Below are 22250 nucleotides of genomic sequence, written 5' to 3' on the forward strand. Positions count from 1 at the left end.
TTCACACTAAACAATTTTCATTGTTATTCTCATGCTATTATGCTACCCAATCTCATACTTTTGAAGATTACTTATGTTGAAAGAAAAATATTCACTTATGAAAGCGACAAGTGAATAAATAAATAAGTAAACGTAGAAGAGTGGCACCAACAATTTTACATGGAAAACCTCATCAAATTAAGAAGTAACCAACCACATGTCCTAGTCCATAAGTATCTCTAGTGTATAAAATAGGATTACAATATTTATCTCTCATTTTAAGAGAATAACACTCAACCGAGTCCAAGAAGTATGAAATATAAAGTCTCTATATTCTACTACTAGGAATACTATTATCACATATGATGAATATCCACTCTCTTACTTTCTATCCGTGGTGAGCATGACCTAATCCTACCCACTCATCCAGTTTGGGCTGATCATGATTGTGCTTGTATAGGTCTAAGTCTCATTGCATCTAGGGACGAGTTCAGGTTCAAAAAATAGACTCAATCAATATTTAGGGTTGGATAGGAGACAAATATGACCCAACTCGTCCCATGGTCACTGACTCGTCATGTTTGCATGTGTTTATATTCAATTGTGTATAGAGTAATGATATTTCTTTCATCGAAAGTATTATTGATTCTCTAATTTTTTTCATATATACATGATTAATAATATATATACATATATCATTTCATATGTCAAATTACATATCTATAATAACAAGTAATATTTAAAAGACTTTATCTAAAAATGGTATGCAAAATATTTAATCAAGTCTAGGTCGGGTTCGAGTTCAAATGCTGATTTGATTGACATTTGGGATCGGGTTAACTTCCAGTCTAAGACAGAGTCTAGATTCAAAAGAATGATCTCACCAACTTTTAGGGCAAGACAAGAGATAAGCCTTACTCATCACAACCCAACTCATACTCATCCATACTCTCTATGTTGTTATTCTTACTTGATTGTCATCTCTTCATCACAAGTTCATTTTATATCGTAAAGGAGATGAAAGCTTCTCCATAAATAGATAATGAATTATTAACTTTTCTCATATTTTCAAAATACTTTAAGATATTACTTCAACTTTCAAAGTTAGAATTCATATGTAAAACTTTAGAAATGTGGTCATTGAATGCATCATTTATTAAGATTCAACAATCATGTGCTTTTACATACCCAACAACATGATGACAATTATATTATATGAGTCAAGATAACAATTTTGGAATGATTTCCCATTACAACTTATTTGGAACTTCTGTATTATTTTTGGTATGTATGTACTTTGAGTCTTTTGTTTCTCACAGTGAATTTATTTTTATCATTTTTACTGTATCAATATTTTTTCTTACTTTTTTAGTTCAAAATCTACTAACAAGATTATGAGCTTTTACATACCCAACAACATGATGACAATTATATTATATGATAATGAGCTTTTTGCTTTTGGTATCTTTTGTGTTGTTGAGTTGGAGACATTACATCTTCCCATTCTTATACATGGAATGTGTCCATTATGCTTTCTAGGATTTGGAACCATTTAACAAACTTTATGAATAGAACAAACCTCAGTTTTTCTAAAGTTGATGTAGGAAATATATGCAAAATTTTGAAACACTTTTTTCACTTGCTTGAGAACAATTAGTTTTCTATGTCCTAAGAGAATTGAGTGCAGAGACTTTATTCTAGACACATATGTAAGGCACAAATAACATTTTTATAACAATTAATGATTTGTTCTCCATTGATCAATAAACTTGCTCCTTCCAGCATGTCATCATCTTTCTCTATTCTTTTCTTCACATCAATATCATCTAAGTTTTGCATTCTCCTTCCTAAATACTTGCTATTTGTTTATCCAATTTTATGTTTTTGTTTCTACAAAAAAAATATATATATATTACTATATATATTTAAAAAGATAGGTTCATCTCTAACTATGCTCTATTTATTCTTAATATTCACTAAAATCTCTAACTATGAACCGGTAACTCACAATCATTTAAGCAAAATTTGGTGGAGTCAAGAGAATCATACACTACAGTCTACATTTGCAGACTATGCTCAATGTAGGTACTCTTTCATACCACGATGCATACGATGTACACTAGATTTACATTTCATCAACAATAAGATACTATTTTCTTTATCATAATATTATCACATATTTAAGTTCATTATATATTGTTGAATTTTTATCACAAACAATGTTACAGTTAAGCATTAATTATGTTATTTGTTTTGCTTATGCTATGTTTTCCTCTTCCGAATTTTGTTATGTATTAATTCCTCTTACAAAAATTAAAATTATGCTATACATATATTTAAGTTGCTACACTATCAATTATATTCTATTTTTTATAATGCTATGATTAAGCATTAATAATGTTCTTTGTTTTGTCTATGTTATGTATTCCTCTTAAGAATTCTATTTTGTATTAATTACTCTTATGAGTAATAAAATCATGCTATACATTTACTTAAATAGCAAAAAAATAATAGTTCCTATTTTTTAATATCTTTTGAAGAGTTTACAAATGGAATATAATCAGGTTGTCTTGATGTTTTGAAGTTGTATGCTTGGAGTCAACACTCAACCCAACTCGTCTTGAAGTATTGATCATACCTTAGATTGTTATTAATTGTTCTATGTCAAGCTATCTGTTGGAGGAGAGTAGTATGATATTGCCTTGAGTTACTATTCATTAATCGATTTAAGCCAAAATGACTATTGAAGAAAAAATATATGCAAATTTATTTTTGCCCCAAAAGGACACTTTGTAATTTCTTTCAATATATATAAAAACAGCTTTAAGAATTACAAAAACTCTAGCCCATTAAATGTATAATGTTACGGGCACTCAATTAATCAACTTATATATACCCATGTTGGGTAGAAGAAACCCACTTGCCCATGATCTGAATTTTCGAGCATTTTTGTCAACTAAAGAGTGACAATGAAAATTAAAAAACTTGAAAGCCTATAATATATTCATCATTCTTTATACCTTCAAAATAGATACTTGACTTATTTGGAATAACATCCAAAACAATATTCATAGAAAATTCCTTGAATGCATTCATATTAATTCAACAATTCATAGCACTTTAAATAACACATAACATGATTTAAGTCATTATTTGTTTACTTATATGTAGGGGTGTCAAAACGGGCCGCCCGGCCCGTTTAGCCCGCGCCTGCAAATGCCCGCAATAATTTAAGCGGGCCGGACATGCCCGCAATTGGTTAACGGACAAAAAGTCATGCTCTGCCCGTTTTAAAACGGGCTAACGGGCGGCCCACGGGCATTAGGCAGTACATTAGGCAATGGTGAATGCTAAGTTATCAAGTACATTAGGCAGTAAATCAATAGATTTTACATAACCACGTTACATAATAATTAAAAGTCTCTATAATAATAATTCAAAACATGTCTCTCTAACCATATTAGATAATAATTCTCTCTAAGTCTGCAATAATAATTATAAAATAACCAAGCAATAATAAAGTCTTGGATTAAAATTTTAAAGTGTAGAATGTAATGCCCGCGGAACCCATTTAAAATGCCCGCTAATAAAGCGGGCAAACGGGCCGAGCAATATGGGCTAACAGGCAAAAATACCATGCCCTGCCCGCATTTTTTTGCGGGAAATGCGGGCTGGCCTGCGGGCAATGCCCATATTGACACCCCTACTTATATGTCTATACTAAAACCGAAGGAAAAATCCCAGCAAATAGTTTTCTATGCAAATAGCTTTCTATGCAAATAGCAAGTATTTATTTTTTGGTTAAGTCACTCACATATAAATAGTATAAATTATCAATAAATTTCTAATTGTTAGCCTCGCAATATTACTTTAAAGCTATGACTAAGTTTTTTTTATCTCAATCCATTATTCCTTCTAGCTTAGGATTAAACATAGTTTTGTCTCTTTGGTAAGGGTTGCTAGGAACTTTATCGTTTATTTAAGTATTTTTTTTCCTAGGGATTTGGTGAAAAAAGAGATTAGTTTTTTCTATATGTTGTTGTTATTGCTATCTATAATTTGATGTTTGAGATTGTTGTATATGAGTTTACTCTGATTTCCAACTAAATATACTAATAGTTGGGTGACTTTTGTTTAGGGAAAATGCTAATTGGACATATTAAGAAATATTTCCTCATGCTTATATTGTTTATCTTTTATTTTATACTTCCACCTATTGTATAGTTAGCTAACTCAATGCATTGGAAAAACTCAAATGTGTAAAAGACTCTTTATAGTTCATGCAATTTTAGTGCGAACAAATCAATAAATAAGAAACATTAGTTATTTGGTCATTTTTAAGTTACTTTTTAGACTTTAAAATATGACTAAAATCATTTTGTACATTCTTTAAGAAATGATCAAAAGGATGCATTGGTGCTATTTTTATAATACTTTTATATGCTAAAGTAAAACTTATATTCTTGAATTTTTAGTTTGTAATTCTACAATTTGTATGGTTGATTATATAGTATGATTGATTAATTGAAATTAGATACTTTAATAATTTATCACTTCAAATTGTTGATCTTGACCACAATTTTTACTTACATATGGTTAGAATGGAGCGACTTGTGCGATTTTTATTAAATACATACTATTTGTTTATGCTATTTTATGTCTTTTCTAAGTACGGTTATTAATCTATACATAGATAACTACTTGGTAAATAGATTTTTTCTCTCTCAATTTTAACTATTTTTCCTACAAAAGAAGTATGTCATTCATCAACAACTATTTTTCTCTTCCAAACTTTTTTTCGTAACAATTCTTTATTTATTTAATATAACAGGTTTTGACACTATCTCATTCATCAATAACTCTACATCAACAATCAAATATATAAATGTAATCCTTTATGAGATAACCCTTAATACCATTTTCATTAACAATTATACTTTCATTCTTTAAATAAATTCATACAAAATGCATTATCACTCATGCAAATGTACAGGTATCCTACTAGTTTTATACTATAAAGGAGATGAAAACTTCTCCGTAAATAGATAATTAATGATTGACTTTTCTCATATTTTCAAAATACTTTAAGATATTACTTTAACTTTCAAATTAGAATTCATATGTAAAACTTTAGAAATGTGGTCATTGAATGCATCATTTATTAAGATTCAACAATTAATAAATGAAGTTCATATTCATGAAGTTCATATTCTTATCAATTAAAAAAATTCCCAACAAATGTCTCACCTCTTCTAATCTGAACATTTGTTTTGTTAATTTCCACGTTTCTTTCCCACGTTTACCCCTCTTATTTTTTATTAGGAGACAACCTGGTTTGAATTTCAAGTGCCACACCATAATTCCACCTAAAATTACATCTATATCCAAAGCAGTTATTCCCCTTATTTAAGTTAACAAGGACAAAAGGGTATTTTCATTCCACCCATCAAAACCATCACCACTAACCATACAAAACCACCACCGGAGAGAAAAACATTTTCTTTCCATTTTCTTTCCGCTCTCGATCTAACAACATTAAACCCTAACCCTAATTCCCAATTCAATTTCCCACTCAGTTCCGCGATTCGATCATCGAATCTTGGAATCAACATGGGCGATTTCAACCTCGCCCTTGTAATCGTCGCTATTGTGGTTTGCATCATCGTGTTCCTCTTCAACGTGTACCTTCTCGTCAATTACCAGCACCCCGATGATGTCAACCAAGCCTATTTCCCCAAATTTGTCGTCGTTTTTGGTCTCTCAATTGCCGCCATTTCGATTCTCATGCTCCCCGCCGACGTCGCAAACCGGCAGGCATGTCGCCACGCGATCTATAACGGCGCGTGTAATCTCACGCTCCCTATGAAGACCCTCTGGCTTGCTATTTATATCGTTGATGCCGTCCTCGTGTTCTTTGTTATTCCCTTCGCCATGTTCTACTATGAAGGGGACCAAGACAAGTATGTTGTTGTCTCTTGTTTTGTCAAAGGAATATAGCGTTTTGTGAAGACCATGAATGAAAAAAAACTGATTTTTTTGAAGTTTGATTTGTTTAATTAATGTTGGATGGTTGTGGAATTTGTTTGCAGGAGTATTGGGAAGAGGATTAAGAGTGCGTTGTTGTGGATGGTGACCACAGCGATAGTATGTGCTCTAATTCTGGGTATTCTGTATGGTATGTATCATGCTCGTGTTTGTTTAATTTCAACTTTCAAGTAGACCCTTTTCATATCTGTGTGTGTTAGTTGAAGTGTATTTTTGAAGACTAATAGGATTAGGGGAAACTTTCTATATTTGGATATGTTATATGGACATTCTATTGGCACGACTCTGAACAGGAAACAAAGGCGTTTTTCGTGTATTTAATGCATGTGGGTTGAATAGTTACTAAGAAGATGTACATGTATTGATGCAGTGTGTCACTTTTTGTGGTTTCTTTGTAACTGATGTTCAAATGGTGATTGATCAAGAAAAAAGTGGTTTGGTAGTGGATTAATGGGTAACAAAAAATGACAGGATTTAAGCACAGGAAATTGATTTTGGGGCTGCTCTTTGTAGCAGTAAGATTATAAGCAGGAGTAGCTGTTTAGTAGTTTATGTGAACGATGCTGTGTTGGGCATTGTGGTTCCTTAACTTAGGATGGAGGGACAAAAGAGGGAGTCTTCCACTAGGTGAAAAAAAGATAAAAAACAAGCAGACAAAGACAAATTTGTCTGAAATTCAAGTTAGAGAATCTGTTTTATTTCCTTTCCAAACCTCTGATGTAGTTGAAAACTGAATAGTCCTTAGAAAGCTCTTTGCATAAAATAAAATATTCTAACAATATGGAGTGAACAACACAATCCACCTGCAATAAAGATACAATACGATCCACCCAATAAAGATACAGTATGATCACCCTCTTATTCTTGATTGAACATTTTAAATCTGTGTGATTTCATGAGCTTTAAGTTTAACCTGTGTTTGATTGTACTCTTACTATTATTAGGGCTCATTGGGAAGGTGGACTTTACTGTTAGGCATCTCTCTTCATCCACAACTTCATTTCCTAGTTCATGGGGGGACTTAAACAGTGGTCAACAATGTATTGGTGGCAGTGGAGTACATCAGGTTTTTTATTCTTTTTTTGCCTAATAGTTTATTTTTCTTCTAATTTTGTTGTTTTCAGAAGTGACTTTGGAAAGACACTGCTCATCCTAGCTTTTTTCTGTCCTTAAAACAGTGCTCAGCATACTCTGCTAGTCCCTCATCAGAGAAAACATGGACCATGCGTGCTACCTTTCCAGAATATGTTGTTGCTCTTGCTACTATTGTTGGATCTGTGCTGTTTGCTGTAAGCTCATTCTTCATTTTTGAAGAGATTTAATTATCTGACGTTATAATTCCAGCTTCACATTCAGCTTAGGTTTAAGCTGGTTCAGATAACCTTATTTTTTTTCCTAAAATAAATTATTCTCTTTTAGCATTTATTTGGATGCCGAGTGAAAAGGGGAGGAAAGAAAACATAGGAAAGAGTAAAGTACATTTTATCTTCTATTGTTGTTTGGATCATGAGAGCAAAGAGAGAAAGAAATGAGAAATTTGATTCTCTTGTTTGGTTGTGTAGAAAAGTGAGGAAACAATATTTATACACAAGGCCTGTATGGCGAGACATAATTTTTAGAGAAAGTATAAATTCAAAACATTTCTTTCTATCTCCCATTTTCTTTTCACAAGGAGATTTTTTATGGATCCCACTGCGATTTTTGCTCTCATCCAAACAAGAAAAGAACAAATTCTTCCATTTTTCCTGCAACAAGCAATTGGTCTGTTATCATTTTCTCAATGCTTGATATATTCTTACCTCCCTAAATATCTAGCAGTTATTGCATGCAAGAAAAAGTTATCTCTTCTTATGGTTTTAAATAAGCCTTTCATACTGCGTGGCATGATGTAATACTTTCCCTATTCTTGATAATAACCATTGCACTCATTATTCAATCCAGATATTTGGTGGCGTTGGCATTGCTTGTCTTCCATTGGGACTGATATTTTCATTTATCCGGCGTCCAAAGGCTGTTATCACTCGCTCACAGTATATCAAGGTGTTATGTGTTGTTACTGAAGGAGATATATAAGATTGTTGATTATGTGTATTTCTTATATCATGCGTCATACTAATATTTATGGTGTCGTTGGTTGCTATTGTAGGAAGCAACCGAGCTGGGTAAAAAAGCAAAAGAACTGAAGAAAGCTGCTGAGTCACTCCGTCAGGAAGAAAGAAGTGGCTCAAAGGGTAGAAAGTTCCGTAAAAATGTGAAGGAAGTAGAAAAGGTAAACAAATATTGGTGATTTATTAGTTGCCTTCATTGCATTCTTTTAAATATTTTATGCTGAGTCACTCCCTTGTTGGCATTGGCTTTATATATCATAATTTGATGCTTGCTATTTTTGCCCGTGCCAGAAATATTGTATACAGTTACTAAATTGTTCATAGTTTGTGTGTTTCTACTTATTTACTTATCTATTTGCATTTTTTAGGAGTTGTTTCAATTAGAAGAAGATGTAAAGCTTCTTGAAGAGATGTATCCACAAGGGGAAAAGGTTGATAATCAGATTTCTAACTTTTTAATCACATGGCATAAACAGTGTGTAATATTTTTTGCACTGACTTGTCATGCTTGAATGCAGGCTGAGACATCATGGGCACTAACAGTTCTCGGTTATTTGGCAAAACTTGTTTTGGGAATTTTAGGGTAAGCAATGATATATAACAATAAAAGTTGCCATGATTGCATGATGCTTGATGATATGTTGTACCATTGTATTTCATTTTACACAGATGTTCTTATTTTGACCAGCGTTATGTTTCCTATATCTAACCTGAGTTTTGAAAACTGGCAGGCTAATTGTTTCAGTGGCTTGGGTTGCTCATATCATTATCTATCTATTAGTTGATCCTCCTCTTTCTCCCTTCTTGAATGAAGTTTTTATCAAGCTAGATAATGTCTGGGGTATGTTGGAATAGCCATGCCTTTTGTTATCTTTCCTCAACAGCATACAATAATAGATAAAATGCATGATAATATCCATTTAGTTATTGCTGTAATATATGTTTTTTCTTTTTTATCAGGGCTTCTTGGCACAGCTGCATTTGCATTTTTCTGCTTCTATCTTCTCCTTGCCGTGATTGCTGGTGCCATGATGCTTGGGCTAAGACTAGTTTTCATTACTATACATCCCATGAAGTAATTCAATTCTGAAGTCAATTTATCATTTCACTCTCCTTATTGGTAATTTAATGCATTTATTGACCACTCACATGTGAATGTACCTTTTGCAGGTGGGGTGGGACTCTGATGAATTCTTTTCTGTTCAATGTGGGCCTTATCCTCCTGTGTTCCATTAGGTCAGTATTGTTCGTACATTTCCAAATGGGGCTCTTATGTGTCTTGAATTTAAAGTTTCTGCCCCAGAGTATGATAAAAAAGTTTAAAATATTTATCTTTATTATTTTGTATTTCATTAAGATAAAGTTTCAAAATACTAGAAGTTTAAAATGGTGATACAGTGATACTGTTAGGCTTTGATTCTCCCTTCTATTTTTTTTTTAAAATTTGAAGTAGCTAGCAGGAATCGAAACTAATTAAGTCATCGTGTGAGTAGTATTATAAGTGATTCGGAGTGTGTAGGAAGCAAGTTTATATAATGTCATACCGTGATGTTTGCTGAAGGTTTGATTATTTTATTTTTTCAGTGTGATCCAGTTTTGCTCCACAGCATTTGCCTACTATGCTCAAGCTACTGCTGCACAGGAAATATTTGGCCATACTTTGGAGTCTCTTCGTGGAATTAAATATTTGTACAAGTGAGTCAATCTAAATTTCTTTCTTCTGCCACTCGTCTTATTCTATAGGGCGAAAATGGAAACTTTGTTGTGGAGTTAATATTGACCACTCAATGGGATAGCCCTCATTGTTCCAAATCCAATAAATCCCTTAATTCCAATTGGGGTTCTATACGAAGTCATGCTTCACTTGCCAAAATTAGAATTTAACTTACTGGTTGTCGCATTACAGGTACAATGTATTTCAGATTGCATTTGTTGTTTTGGCTGGATTGACCTTTGTGTATTATGCTGCCTTTGTAAGTTTGCTTTTGGAAATCTTTCTCTCCTCCTTTTTATGTTTGTTAATATTCTTGCCGATCCTAAACGTTTTTTATAATTTTTGTAAATATCAGGGATGGAGAAGAAAAAAGCCCAGTGGCAGGTTCCAATTATCTACATGAGTCATTGCTTTACCTGGAAAAGAGTGTCTTATGGGGGAAGCCATTGGAGAAAACTTGTCCCATAATATCATTTAAAGCGGTTCTTATTTTCGGATGTTTTGGCCTATTTTTTTTGTTTCATTTTGAAAGCTATAGAGTAAGCTGATGATCATCCGAGTAGAATCATTTTCCTAAATTGAGGTTTGTGCTGTTGGTGTGTACTTCTTTCATCACCTGTGTATTTATTACATCTGTTTGTTTGATTTGTGTTCTACATTCTTCCAAGTATGTAAATTAAATGTATTGTTAGAGTACACTCTGATGTAATGCAACCCTTGCCAAATAGAGAAAGCTGTACCAGTTTTTGTTGTTATTTTGTTTTCTTGTGATCATAGATGTTTGTGTAGCACATTCATTTGTTGTGTTATTAGGTTTCTTATGACAGCATCTTTGTCTCTGGTGTCATCATACTGTGTTTGATGTGTAATTATTGAGTTATGTTATATCTTCTGCAAATCCAGCCTCCTTACCTTCTATACAGAATAAAGTAGTAAATAGGTAAATATATTCAATATGTCGAATATATATTTTTATTAATGTTTTGTACAATTTAGTCAATAATATATTATATATCAAATCTCAGCTATCATGCCAGTCCTAATAAGCCTATTGCTGATATAGGGGAGCACATCTATCTCAACAATTATTCTACTGCAGGTGCTAGGTGCTGCTTGTTGTTGTGATGGATAGAAAAAATGTATTTAAGTTAAAAGTTGAATAATCAAGTATTTTCTGATAAGTTATAAGTAATGATACATGAAGTGATATACTTTGACAGGAAGCTAGTTGGTCCAGACTTCCTAATTAGCCCAATTTGATATCTACAAGGCACATTCACAAAAAATAGCTCATTAACCCTTGTTTAATTTGTACATAAGGACAAAAAGTATTTGTTATTTAATCATGTTAGTTGTTAAAAGAGTTGTATTAACAATTGCCTTAAGGACATTGTCTAATATAAATACAAAAGAAAGAGTTCAACTCAAATTAATCATGTCTATCACTTCTTAATTTGTTATTAATCATGTCTATCACTTCTTAATTTGCTAAAACATCAAATTTGAACTCAAATTTAATTTTTTTCTCATCCTTAAACAAAGCCTCCACCTTCCCTCAATTAAAATGTGCTCAATATATTAGGTATTGATCTTCCTTTTCATTTTGTAGTGCCAAATACTTGGTATTAATATTTATTAAATCAAAAGCAATAAGCAATAAGCAATAATGACAAATATAGAGTCACAATCACAAGTTCACAATACTCATTTTGAAAATTCGGGGGAACTAATAGCACCACTGTTATTATTCAATGGATTGAAGCATTAATTTAGTCCCATTCCTCAGTTTCAGGGAAAAGTAACATGGATATACTAAAAGTTGTATTTCCATCAGGGAGAAGTATATTTTCACAATGATAACCTCAATTTTGTTGCTACATATTACTTAAGCTAAATTATGCTTCGTTCAAGGATATATGGCCTTACAAGCTATTCCTAAGGATATTGTTGTTAGAAATTTATAATTTCTAAATAAAGTGGATATCATATATTTAATACAATTATATTGGCTATTTATTTTTGGGTTACAAAATAGGTGATCTAATTAATGATAACATATAATACTTCTGAAATTGATAACAAATATGAGCTTAATGAGTGAATATCCCAAACGGTTGACCTATAGGAAATAATGGGAAGCCTATAAGTTAACACATAAAGAATGGTTATGGTCCCCAAAATACAAAATCACAAATAGTTTTCACCTCTTCCCATTTGAGAGAAAACGAAGGTCCCAAAAGGAATTCACGATTTGGTTGAGGAAGATCATCATACCAAAACTCTCTCAAAAGGTATATCAAATGAGTAGATCAGAGAACATAGATTCAGGGATTCAGGTATGACTTTGTATCCTTGTTTTATATTATGTGTGAGAATCATGAGATTCAAGATCCTAGGATTGGTATTGCACCAATCATTAAGAAATATCTAACAAGTGGTATCAAAGTTGTAGGTTCTATATTTTACATCCTCCATTAAAGATGTTTTCCCCCAAATTTTTATGAACCCAAATTTTTTAAATTTGGTTTTTTTTTTTATGATTCTGCTATTGGTTATAAAAATTGGGTATTTAGGAATAATGATGATAACTTTTATCTGCTTCCACTTATATTTGAATTATGACTAATTTGTATTATGAATCTTTGCAACATGTATTGATTATTTTTTATCTGCTTCCACTTTTATCTGTGCATGAACATTGCATTAACTATTTTTTATGATTCTGTTATGCAATGTATATATTATATGCGCACTAATATCATATTGTTGGACATTAGCTTTTGTTACTTCACAGATTTTGCAATTTGTTAAAGTATATGTATAAGGTATATATGTATTATATATGTGATAGCAATATGTATTTATTATACATTGAGGTATTATGAAATCTGAATATGTGCATACATGTTATATATATAATCATGGTTTGATCAAATATGCTCGTGTATATTTTGGATTATTAAATTTTATACTTATTGTTTTCAATTCTTTTTGAAAATGATTATTGCATAAAACATGTATCTATCATCATGAGCAATAAATATGTGATTCACTTTGTTTTAAGACACATAAATAAGGATTGAAGTTAAGCTATATATTACGTTTAAGCTTAATGCTTGTAATTAAATGTATATAGTGTATATATTTGTATTTTGGAGATGTGTATATATATATATATATATATATATATATATATATATATGAAATAATTGACCAAATATATATAAAAGATATGCATGATCATATTCGATTTGCAATTTTTTTTATAATGATTTGCATTTTATATTTGATTACGATTGCATCCATTTTATATGTTGATATATGTGTAATATATCTTTTTGATTTGGAATTATATTGTGAGATTGGATTTGTTAATCATAAAATATATCAAATCTGAAGGTTTAATTCCATGATTATATTTTTTTTTTATAATGGACTCATATTGTTTAACTTTTATGTGGTAATTATTTTTGAATTAATTGATGCAATATGTTGTCAAAGTAACCTCTATTGTGGAAATTGATTAAAATTACACAGATGAGTATGAGATTATTTATGCGAATTGTGTTCGCCCCAAAGGAAGATACAATTTGACCAAGTAATAACATACATGTGATGATAAATAAGTAACAATTATAAAGTTTTTAAATCATGTGAATAATAGTCGGTCCAAAGAAAGACTATTGTTTGACAGAACTAATTGTTAATATTTGATCATTACGTTGAGAGTACCACTTACAAATTAATTTATCTGTCCAAAGACTAGAAATTGATGTTGTGCTAGGTATCTTGTGATAGGTCTATTATATGAACATGTCTTTTTTTATATTTATCACATGACTTATTTGTTTAAATGATTGCAACACTTATGGTTTATTGCATTGGTTGGTGGCTAATAGCATTATTAAGTAAATGCTATTGTTGAAGAATTGTTTCTGTTTGGACAATTTGCCCTACCATGTTTAATCATGTATAAAATGGTAATATTTTCTTTTATGGGAAATTCAAAAGGATCATTACTTGAATTCGAAATGAAGTCTTTGTGATGAGAATGATACAACACTACCAATAGGCTATAATGAATAAATGTATTTATTGCGGATATAAATAATATATGTTTTGGATTAAATGTTGAATCAAACTCAACTAAATGATTTTTTATTTTGGAAAATAAAATTGTTTGACATTTTAAGTGAACCTATTAAACAAGAAGTCGACAATGTGACATATTTTCTGTGAATTGTTTGAAATAAATGTCAAATATTAGTGCGTATATGTATTCATGCGAGTATTAATCGACCCAAAGAAAGATTATTATTTGCCTGGATTATATACACACATGTGATGATAAATATGTGATTATTATAAAGTTGTATATGTGAATGACAAATCAGTCCAAAGAAGAGTTTATTATTTGACATGCATTATGATCAATGTTTGACCACAAACAAGAGTATCAATATTGATTAATATGAAATATCAAGTCAATTGTATGTCTAGATTTTATGTGAATAATGATCGGCTCAAAGGAAGATTATTATTTGGCCCAAATTACAAACATATTTGTAGCAATAAATATATGATAATCATGTGGCTTTTCATGTGAATAGTAAGTCAGTCCAAAGAAAGGCTTATTGTTTGACAATATTGATTATCAATATTTGATTACTACATTGAGTGTACCACTTTCAAGTTACTATTTTGTCCAAAGACTGAATATTAATGTTGTGCTAGGTAACTCGTGATGTGCCTAATTATCATTTGAATTTAAGTATTAAAGTTGAATGTGAGTTTAATTGCAAGAATATTGCAATTTGTTTTGTTCTTTTACTAGTGTTGCAATTATTTCTGCTCAAATTAAGAACATTCCATTGCTGAATGGGACAAACTTTAAGGTATGGAAGGAAGTCGTAGAAATTATTCTCGACTGTATGGATTTAGATCTGGCACTTCAGGTGGAGAAATTCATTTCTACTATGGAAATCCTCGATGAGGTTAAAATTGAGAAATTGGAACACTCTAACTGAATGTGTATAATGATCATGAAACGCTCTATTCTAGAAGCGTTTTGGGGGCTCTATTTCTGAGGGTCAGAGTGCAAGTAAGTTCTTTGAAGAAATAGAATCATACTTTGCCAAAATATATATATATGAAAAAGGCGGAGATGAGTAGCCTTTTGGCTAAACTCATCTCCATCAAGTATAAAGGCAAATGGAACATAAGGGATTATATTATGGAGATGTCTAATCTCACATCAAAACTCAAGTCACTTAAGTTCGAGCTTGGTGATGACTTGCTCATGTGCTTGGTTTTGATCTTGCTTCCTGCACACTTTGGGCAATTGAAAGTGAGTTATAACACTGAGACATACTATATGCAAGAGAAAGAGAGACTGTAGAGAGATAAGACTGAAAGTGCTTACTTAGCTATGACCTCTCGGAACAAGATAAGAAAGAACAATAAAGATGCTGTGAAATGGCTATTTGTGTTTTTTCCTCAGAGAATGTGAAATTGTTCTGTAATACATTATGTCAGGCAAACCTAGCATGAAGGGTGTCGATGATCGATTAAACTGAACTCTTAAGGATACGATGAGAAGTATGATTAGTCATTCTTTCTTGCCAGAGTCTCTTTGGGGAGAGCTTTAAAACCACAGTTTACATTCTTAATAGGGTGCCAAGTAAAACAGTTAACAAAACCTCTTTGGACTAATAAAAGACCAAACATAAAACACTTGCACATTTGGGGTTGTCCAACTGAGGCGTGACCTTATAGGCCGCATGAAAGAAAACTGGACTTAAGAACAGATAGCTTCTATTTTGTTGGCTATGTTGAACGCTCTCAAGACTATAAATTTTATGATCCCACTTCAAATGCAAGATTTTGGGAGGAAGAGAACATAAAGAATGTTGTCTTCGAGGAAGAACCTATCACTAATGGTGAACAAGTTCTTATGTCTGTTACCATTCAAGGAATACGTTAGGTAATAGGAAATAATGTTCAGAATATTGTCCGTGACAATATTTCAGAACAAGACAACAATGAGGTTCTCCCTCAAGTACCTATAAAGCAAATTCAAGAATCTCAAGAAGTAGGTGTTATTAAGAAGATCTACTAGAAAGAGGAGAAGTGCAATTCTTGATGATTATATTGTATTTCTTCAAGAACATGAAGATGACATTAAGTTAACAGAAGATGATTCATTGAACTTCTGTCAAGCAATGAAAAGTTCTAACTCTCAAAAGTGGATCGGTGCTATGAAAGATGAGATGAAGTCTATGCTTGATAATGACATTTGGGATCTTGTCGAATTACCTGAAGGTGTTAAACCTATTGGTTGCAAATGGATATTTAAAATCAAGAGAGTTTTGAAGGGTAATATTGACAGATATAAAGCTCGTCTAGTAGCTAAAGGCTTCACTCCGAAATAAGGCATTGATTATAAAGAAATATTCCCTCTAGTATCTTCGAAGGATTCTTTTAGAATAATATTGGCATTAGTGACTCATTTTGATTTAGAGCTACATCAGATGGATGTTAAGACTGCGTTTCTAAATGGTGACATTAAAGAAATGCTCTATATGGTGTAACCAGAATTTTTTTTGTTAATTGACTCAAAGTCAATGATACGCAAGTTAAAGAAATTCATCTATGACCTTAAACAAACTTCTCGTTAATGGAATCACAAGTTTCATCAAATTATTACCTCGTATGATTTTGAGGCAAATAAAGTTGACGATTATGTGTACCACGAGATCAGTGGGAGTAAAGTTATATTATGGGTATTATATGTCAAAGATATATTGCTTGCGAGCAGTGATTTGGGACTATTGCATGAGACCAAGAGATTTCTAATGAATAATTTTGAAATGAAAGATCTTGGGGAAGTTTATTTTGTATTAGATATTCAGATACTAAGAGTTTGCTCTCAAGGTATCCTAAGGTTGTCATAAGAAAGCTATATAGATAAAGTCCTAATAGATTTGGCATGAAAGATAGTAAACTAAAGGATACCCCTATAGCTAAGGGATACAAGTTTAGTCTCGAAAAATGCCCCAAAAATGATCTTAAAAGATACGAGATGCAAATGATTCCTTATGTGTCTGCAGTAGGAAGTCTAATGTATGCTCAAGTTTGTACATATCCCGACATATCGTTTGTCGTGGGAGTTTTGAAAAGATATTTGAGCAATCTTGTAATGCATCACTAGAAGGCGGTCAAACGTGTTCTGCGTTACTCAAAGAGAACAAAAGATTACATGCTCACTTATTGGATGTATGAGAATTTAGAGATCATTGGGTACTCTGACTCCGATTTTGTTGGATGTCTAGACAACAGACACTCCACCTTTAGATATGTATTTATATTGGTTGGAGGTTCTATCTCTTGGAAGTCTTGTAAAGTGACACCCATAGATCCTTCAACTATAGTTGCGAAGTTCATGGTTTGTTTTGAAACATCAGACCATGACATATGGTTGCAGAAATTTTGTTATTGGCTTATGTGTGGTTGATGGTACTAAAAGACCACCAAGAATTTATTGTGATAGTAAGTCTGTGATTCTTGACTCCTACAATAAAGGAGTTCTACAAAGTCAAAATTTATTGACATCAAGTTTCTGGTTATTAAAGAAAGTGTCTAAATAGACAATTTTCATATAACATATAAGGACAAATTTTATGCTAACTGATCCACTGACTAAGAGTTTAGTACCTAAAGTCTTTCATGAGCATATTGCTCATTTGAGTATTGCTGCTTAGGATCCTTAGTTCAGTGAGAGTCTATATGTTTTATGATTTACTTTGGACGTCATATATAGTTTTAGGCATAATAAAGATAAAGTTGATGGTTTATTGTTCCATTTTGAAATTGTGCATTATAACTATTGTGTTGCAATTAAAGACTTTGGATTGATCTCACTAAAGAATAAAGAAGGACCAGTTGGAAATAGACATGTTTGAGATCATATTGCATGAAATTTTGGTTTGTTTTGAAACATCAGACCATGACATATGGTTGCAGAAATTTTGTTATTGGCTTATGTGTGGTTGATGGTACTAAAAGACCACCAAGAATTTATTGTGATAGTAAGTTCATGGTTCTTTACTCCAACAATAATATGAATTTTACAAAGTCAAATTTTATTGACATCAAGATTTTGGTTGTTAAAGAAAGTGTTCAAAATGGACAAATTTCCATAGAACATATAGGGACAAATTTTATGCTAGCTGATCCACTGACTAAGGGTTTGGTACCTAATGTCTTTCATGAACATATTGATCATATGAGTATTTCTCCTTATGATACCTTAGTTCAGTGAGAGTCTATATGTTTTATGATTTACTTTGGATGTTATATACAATTTTTTATGCATGATAAAGTTGATGGTTTATTGTTCCATTTTGAAATTGTGCATTATAACTATTGTGTTGCAATTAAAGACTTTGGATTGATCTCACTAAAGAATAAAGAAGGACCAGTTGGAAATAGACATGTTTGAGATCACATTGCATGAAATTTCCATGTCACTCATCCATATCTGATCTATGTCATTCAATATATTAATATGTTGATCATCGTGATCGAGTCACACTTAAATGTGATGAAGGTCACGGTGGTTCCATAGTTGATATATGAGATTGACCAAATTGTATTAAGGAGAAGTCTAAATATAAATAGCATATAGATGCGCGCCTAAAGAATATGTGATATAATTGTTCTTGAAAAAATATGAAGCCCAAGTGGGATATTGTTAGAAATTTATAATTTCTAATTAAGGTGGACGTCATATATTTAATACAATCATATTGACTATTTATTTTTTGGTTACAAAATAGTGATCTAATTAATGACAACTGATAAGACTTCTGAAATTGATAACAGATATGGGCTTAATGAGTGAATACCCAAACAGTTGACCTATAGGGGATAATGGGAACCCTATAAGTTAACACATAAGGAATGGTTATGGTCCCCAAGATACCAAATCACAAATAGTTTTCACCTCTTCTCATCAGAGAGAAAACGAAGGTCCCAAAAGGAATTCAGGATTTGGTTGAGGAAGACTATCATACCAAAACTCTCTCAAAAGGTATATCAAATGAGTATATCAGATAACATAGATTTAAGGATTCAGGTATGACTTTGTATCCTTGTTTTATATTATGTGTGAGAATCATGAGATTCAAGATCCTAGAATTGGTATTGCACCAATCATTAAGAAATATCTAACAGTTGTCATCAAATATCAACTCTTTATGACAATTCTTGACCTTCTTCAACAACACTAGCGTGTAGAAGTTCAATACATTCTAAGGGAGGGTAATACATGTGCTAATTTCTTAGCTAAACACGATTTGCCTCTAATAACCATACTTTTTCTTTTCACCTTACCATGAGCTCGCAAGCATGTTGCAAGTAGGTACTATGTAAATTGCCTTTGTAAGGCATTAATGCCTCTCTCTTTTTGTGGTATTTTCATGAATTTACCAAAAAAAATTCAACACCATATGCATTCACAATTCATTCTTTCTTTGTATGCAATTATTATTATTTATTTACTCATCATTGTGTTGTATATATGTAAATGGTAAAACCATTGACTTAATTGTTCGCATAGTTATAGTGTAAGAGAATAATGTATCTCCTCATAATAGAAAATAATTTATCTCCTTTAATCAGTAAAACTATAACATGTGTACTATTTTGTTTAGTTTTAGAAATATTTTTATAGGAAATGATGAAATATGACATATGTCATAATTTCACTAGCAATAAGAGATAACTTATCTCCTTATATCAGAAGATATTTTATTCTCATATTCTAATCACTTGTATGCCTTACTATCCATAAATAAAACATATAAAACATTAAACAATGTTATATTTACAACTTAAATTATACAACCTTTCTTATTACAAATTAGACTATTTGTATCTATTACTTACATTTCATCTTTTATCATTAAAAGCATCTCAAAACCAAAAGATAACTAAAAAATGTCATATGATTAATCAAATTCATCTTTTATATTTAAACGTATCACTTACAAATGTTGAAACGAAAATCACTTTCAAGCTTCATTATTATTACATACTAACTCTACAATGATGCAAGTGTTACTACAAAAATTATAATACTAACCAACACAATTACAAGTGCTCAGTTGGTAGAGCTCCGCTCTTGCAATTGGGTCGTTGCGATTATGGAAATCCATCCAAGCTGAATCGCTATTCTAATTAGGGGTGTTTGAGGTCCATTTGGATCAGTTTTCAAGCAAAAATGATCCGATCCAAATATATAATTAATATATAGTCTGGTCTGTTCTGTTTATATTAAGATGTCCGATCCAAATATTATATGCGGTATCGGTTCAGTTTGGATTGGTCTATTTTATAAAATATTGAAATTGCACTTACATTCAAAACTCATAAAAATGACTAAATATTAAGCATAAAGCAAAAATAAAAATATTGTTCAACAATATTAAAACAACATTAAAATGTCTACAACAATAGTATAAGTAAACAACATCATAAAATATAAATAAACAGTAAAACAATAATAATAAAAGTAAAAATGGCAACATTAACAACAAGACATCAATAATAACAAGACAATAAAACAACAATATATTAATAACAATAATATGAGCATTTGCAATATAATTTTAACATTTAGAATATTTCATTGATGTTTAATAACAATAATACTTTCACAACAATAAAATTGATAATAAAACACCTAATTAAAATTAACACTTAAATCATCTTCATTTGGTTGTGGGATTGATTTAAGTTCTAAAAAAATATATCAAATATAATCAATATGATTTAGAACATAGCAATATATATGTTATAGAACATAACAAATAAATAAAGGTACAATTTTGGAGTTGAGACTTAAGATTAAGTTTGGAAGACACTTAAAAGTATTACAAACTTAAACTTTACATACTAATTCGGTCCGGTCTGGATCCTAGAGGTAAAATCAAAATCTGGACCGGACCAATCGGTCTTTAAAAAATAAGTCCAACATAATCCAAACACATTCAGTTTTTGCGGTTTCGGTCTATTTTGGATTGGTTCCGGTATTTAAAAAATAAGTCCAACATAATCCAAATACATTCAGTTTTTGCGGTTTCGGTCTATTTTGGATTGGTTTTCGATTTTATTTTTGGATCGGTCTCGATTTGAACACCTCTAATTCTAATACTTTTAGAACTTTTCATCTTATTGTCCTTTGGTCTTGAATCATGTAATAAATTCTTATTAGACATTGATTCCAATCAACAAAACTAGCGTGGTGAATTAGGTGAAACCCAAGTCATAAAAGATATGAAAATCTTAAAGATTCTAATTCTCTTATGTTCTCTAATAAGAAAATAAAATATATTATAGAAAGGATTTCTAATCACTTGCACCTTGCTCTATAACTTCCAATGTTTTTCTCTTTTGTAATGTGTTCTGAGTTTGTTTTGGACTATATATCCATGGTAACATGTTGTTGTTGGTTTGGAAGTGTGATTTAAAACGTGTGAATTGGAAGCTAATTATGTGAGACTTTAGTTTGTTACACTTTCCATTTTGTGTAATTTAGCTTATTCATCAAAATGATACGTGTTCATTTGGTGTGCTATATTAGATACATTGGTCTATAATAACAACTTTCCAACTTAAATCACATTAATGCTTCATTTGGTTGACAAGAGAAAATAAAAGAGGGAAAGAAGTGAAAAAGAAAGAGGTGAGAAAGAGAAAGAGAAGAATTAGAGTAGATTTTTGTGATGTTTGATATAAGAGAATAAGTGTAACACCGCAAATTTTACGATTTTGAATTATAAGATTTTACTAATATTTTCATTAATTGTATATTCGAAAATGAATTTCTGGGAATTTTCGGTAAAGAATTAGACAAAACTCTAGTTGAGTTTTATTCTTGAAATTTTATTTTCGATTTTGTGGTAAATTTTGGTAATTTTCTGAGACAGTCGGTTCTGGACCACTGTCGGGGCCGAATCCGCTGGGAACGGCTCAAAAACGTGTCTTTTTGAGTTCCGTAACTCGGAATCGAATTCCAATCGCGCCATTGGATTCGTAATTTAATTTCGAGTCAAAATAGAGTCTGATTACACTCATACCTATTTTCTAAATATTTTTCAATCGGAATGTCGAAATCCGAAATTCTAATCGGATATTAGGATCGGGCGATTTAAAATACCCGATCGAGTATTGGCCGATAATACTCGAGCATGGGTATCACACATGTTCGCGAGGTGATCATTTCGCATTGAGATGAGAGATTTGACTTCCATAAAGCAAATCTCCCATCACTTTCACCATATCTCATGAGCTCATCATTAGCCACCCTATGAGATTTGTCATTATTGCCTAGGGAAAATCTG

At 31.4% G+C, this 22250-nt stretch overlaps 1 protein-coding gene across 2 annotated transcripts; it reads left to right on the forward strand.

Moving 5' to 3' along the window:
* LOC109361032 (LIMR family protein At5g01460) lies at window positions 5352-10605 on the forward strand. 2 transcript variants are annotated; one of them, XM_019606326.1, is made up of 15 exons: window positions 5352-5939; window positions 6069-6154; window positions 6969-7090; window positions 7203-7313; window positions 7966-8064; window positions 8171-8293; window positions 8501-8563; window positions 8651-8715; window positions 8864-8973; window positions 9093-9207; window positions 9303-9368; window positions 9717-9827; window positions 10039-10105; window positions 10202-10285; window positions 10369-10605. In XM_019606326.1, exons 1-14 carry the CDS (start codon window positions 5590-5592, stop codon window positions 10247-10249), a joined length of 1536 nt encoding a protein of 511 aa, XP_019461871.1. In that variant the 5' UTR covers window positions 5352-5589; the 3' UTR covers window positions 10250-10285; window positions 10369-10605. The 2 variants fall into 2 exon arrangements, with proteins under 2 accessions (XP_019461871.1, XP_019461870.1); XM_019606325.1 differs by having other exon boundaries at window positions 10202-10605.

Source organism: Lupinus angustifolius, chromosome LG11, assembly GCF_001865875.1.
Source record: "Lupinus angustifolius cultivar Tanjil chromosome LG11, LupAngTanjil_v1.0, whole genome shotgun sequence".
Lineage (NCBI taxonomy): Eukaryota > Viridiplantae > Streptophyta > Magnoliopsida > Fabales > Fabaceae > Lupinus > Lupinus angustifolius.